The sequence below is a fragment of the Echinops telfairi genome, unplaced genomic scaffold (assembly GCF_000313985.2).
Source record: "Echinops telfairi isolate 266 unplaced genomic scaffold, ASM31398v2 ScPeMD7_23;HRSCAF=83, whole genome shotgun sequence".
Lineage (NCBI taxonomy): Eukaryota > Metazoa > Chordata > Mammalia > Afrosoricida > Tenrecidae > Echinops > Echinops telfairi.
In genome coordinates this window covers 34132747-34135507 of record NW_022103920.1, presented here as the reverse complement: position 1 = coordinate 34135507, position 2761 = coordinate 34132747, and the positions used below count along the sequence as shown (strand labels likewise).

Sequence of the window (2761 nt, the reverse complement as noted above, 5' to 3'; positions counted from 1 at the left end):
AATGTATATCATAAACATTATCAAGCCATAAATCATTTCAAATGAAACAGTCTATGAAATGTGTAAAAATATGAGGATATGTATCCACAGAGAATTTTTATCCATAAAACTGAAAATAAATTTCAAACAGTGTTCTTAAAGTATTAAATCATACAAAAGGAAAGTAATTTTTTTAATATCGGGGTTTTGTTTCCTAAAGAAAGCAACACTGGTTGCTTCATGATTATTTGTTGTCAGCTAATATGATACTATTATTGCTACATAATATTTTATGTAAATGGTCTACTTCCCACCGGCATCATGAAAGAAAATGTGTTTGTTGTATATGACACAAACAAAAATATTACTGCCCATTAAAGACAAAACCTAATTAGCTATAATTTATTATATCAATCCCAGTTTCTAGTACACTGACTTTTAAATTATACTCTATAATAAATATTAATCTTTCTAACATTTACACAAATTAATACTTCTATCTTTTTAACATGATATACTAGGATACTGTCATGGACTCATGTAGTCTTCAGTTTCAGGGAGCTTATAGATTATGTATACATATAAAGTTTTAATTATCTATTCAATTCACTTGTGTCGAGCTCATTAATATGTTTCTCTCACACATCCACGCAAATACTGCACAACTGTCTACTTATAACGTGACCTCTTCCACTTGGGTGGGTATCCTCTCCATCACCAACTAAGTGAGGATGTAACCTTGTCAAACCAAAGGCAAAAGAATAATGAGCACACACAGGCTAGCCCAGCATGGAGAAAGTTGCCAGGGAGGTTGCAAAAAGAGTACGCTGAAAGACAAAATAGAAATATACTCCAATGAGTAGGTTGCTTAAATCAAGCACTCAACATGAGGCACATTTAAGCCCCATCCTTGGATGTCTGCCACACAGAACTCCACTCAAATTGTATTTATTTCATTGTTATTCAAGTAGATTTGGTTATTGTGTTTTCAAATAAATCCTAAGAAAACCCCTTGGAAAGAAACTCAGTTACAGAATACTTACTTATTGTCATAGAGCACTAGCCAAAGGTAAGTATGAACAATGCGTTGTTTTTACCAAACAATTTTAAATGATCGTCCCACACAAAAGAATCACTCCAATTCAAGAACCAGAACTGTATGTTGGGAACGTGCTCAACAAACAGTGGTTTTACACGATTGCTAAAGCGAACGGCAAGGCCACTGTCACCGTCATTGCGCCCCAGTGGCAGGACAGGAACGCAAATGAACACATTTTCATAAGTAGCTAAAACCAAAAGAAATCCGGCGCATTCTGTTGCAGTAACATGAGCTTACTTAGAAAACACAAAAAAGCGTCTCAAACGCAAACCGCCCGAGCACATCCTCCTCTAGGAACATGCGTTGCATCATTGTGTCAGCCAGGCATGCTTTGACACACTCCAAGCAGAGTGGAATTTCACTGCCTCCCAATCGCCACATTTTCACAGAGAAACAGTGCCACCTTTTGGCCCCAAACAAAAGCCTCCATTCATTGAGTATTCCAAGTTTCCTTTTTCAATACAACTCCTGATATAAATAAATGTCATTGAATGCCATGCCATAATTATCAGGTTCCAGAACTACCTCATAGTGACAACCAGGAAAATGGGTAGGCAACAAAAAAGTTGCCTACCAAGAATCCAGATTTCAAAACAATCCAAAGTAATACCAAGTGCATGCATTTTTAATCATCAATATAATCATTTCTAATCACATTTCCCCTAAACACGCTTTGGCAAACCTAAGAATACCAATAAGTTGATGTAATAAATATATTTTAAGTATAACAGAGATATCCTTTCATATTTTTTCTGCATTATTATATGGCAAAAGTGATTTTAGAACACATTATTTTTTCAAACATGTGCATTAGTTCTATGATTGGCAATATTATATGTACAGCCATGCCAGCAAATAAATCAATATAAATACAAATAACTTCATATACAATAAAGAAAGTTTCCGATTTACTTACACCAACGACACAATGTCACCACGCTGCACTTCAAAATTCCTCACTTTCCAGTGGTTCAGAAGCACTACGTCAGATGACTGGCTCCCTCCGGGATTCAAAGAAGGCTACAAAATGAGATGGAAGAGACATAGTTATCATTTGTAATTTTCAATCGTCACAGTTTCTGGCCCTTTATAGCTCTAGTGGAATGCAGTGAGACATTTGTCATGTGTGCCTTTCAATAAATTGTTATTCTAAAGTACCTCCAATGATGAACATTCAAAAACGCTCATCAAGATGCTTCACAGGTGAACCAGAATAAGTTACCAATATACTGACTTGAAAGGAATACATGCTTGATGTTCATACATTTACCAAAATCCAGGAAAGATGTATAAAAAGCTTTACGAAGTACTAAAAGCCATAGAGAAGTGAGTCGAATCTCCTAACATTCATTTAGATGAGATCTAATGCCACAAGAAGTACACACCAGAAATCCGAGATGGGGGCAGAAGATCTATTACTGCCACCAGACGGAGCTTGGCTGAAAGCAGAGAAAACCAGGGGGCAGGGGGGGGCAGGGAGGGGAGGGGAGTGGCGTGGCGTGGAAACCACATCCGACCTCCTCTGCCCACGCACATAATGAAGAGGGAGCCCCAAGTCCACACCAGCCCTAGGACAATTGCCACAGACAGATGTCAGACAGGACTGCACCTTCCAAATGTCTTTACCCCACTCCTTCCTTCCAAGGCACTCTATTTTTCTGCTGTGGTCAACACACCGCGCTC

General features: G+C 37.8%; 1 protein-coding gene across 1 annotated transcript in view; it reads right to left on the bottom strand.

Moving 5' to 3' along the window:
- The window catches only part of IMMP2L (inner mitochondrial membrane peptidase subunit 2), a 1081477-nt gene that overhangs the window by 961086 nt on the left and 117630 nt on the right, over positions 1-2761 (bottom strand). The window contains exon 2 of the mRNA XM_045288942.1: positions 1995-2098. Within this exon, the coding sequence (XP_045144877.1) occupies positions 1995-2098 (104 nt within the window). The remainder of the gene's footprint in view (positions 1-1994; positions 2099-2761) is intronic.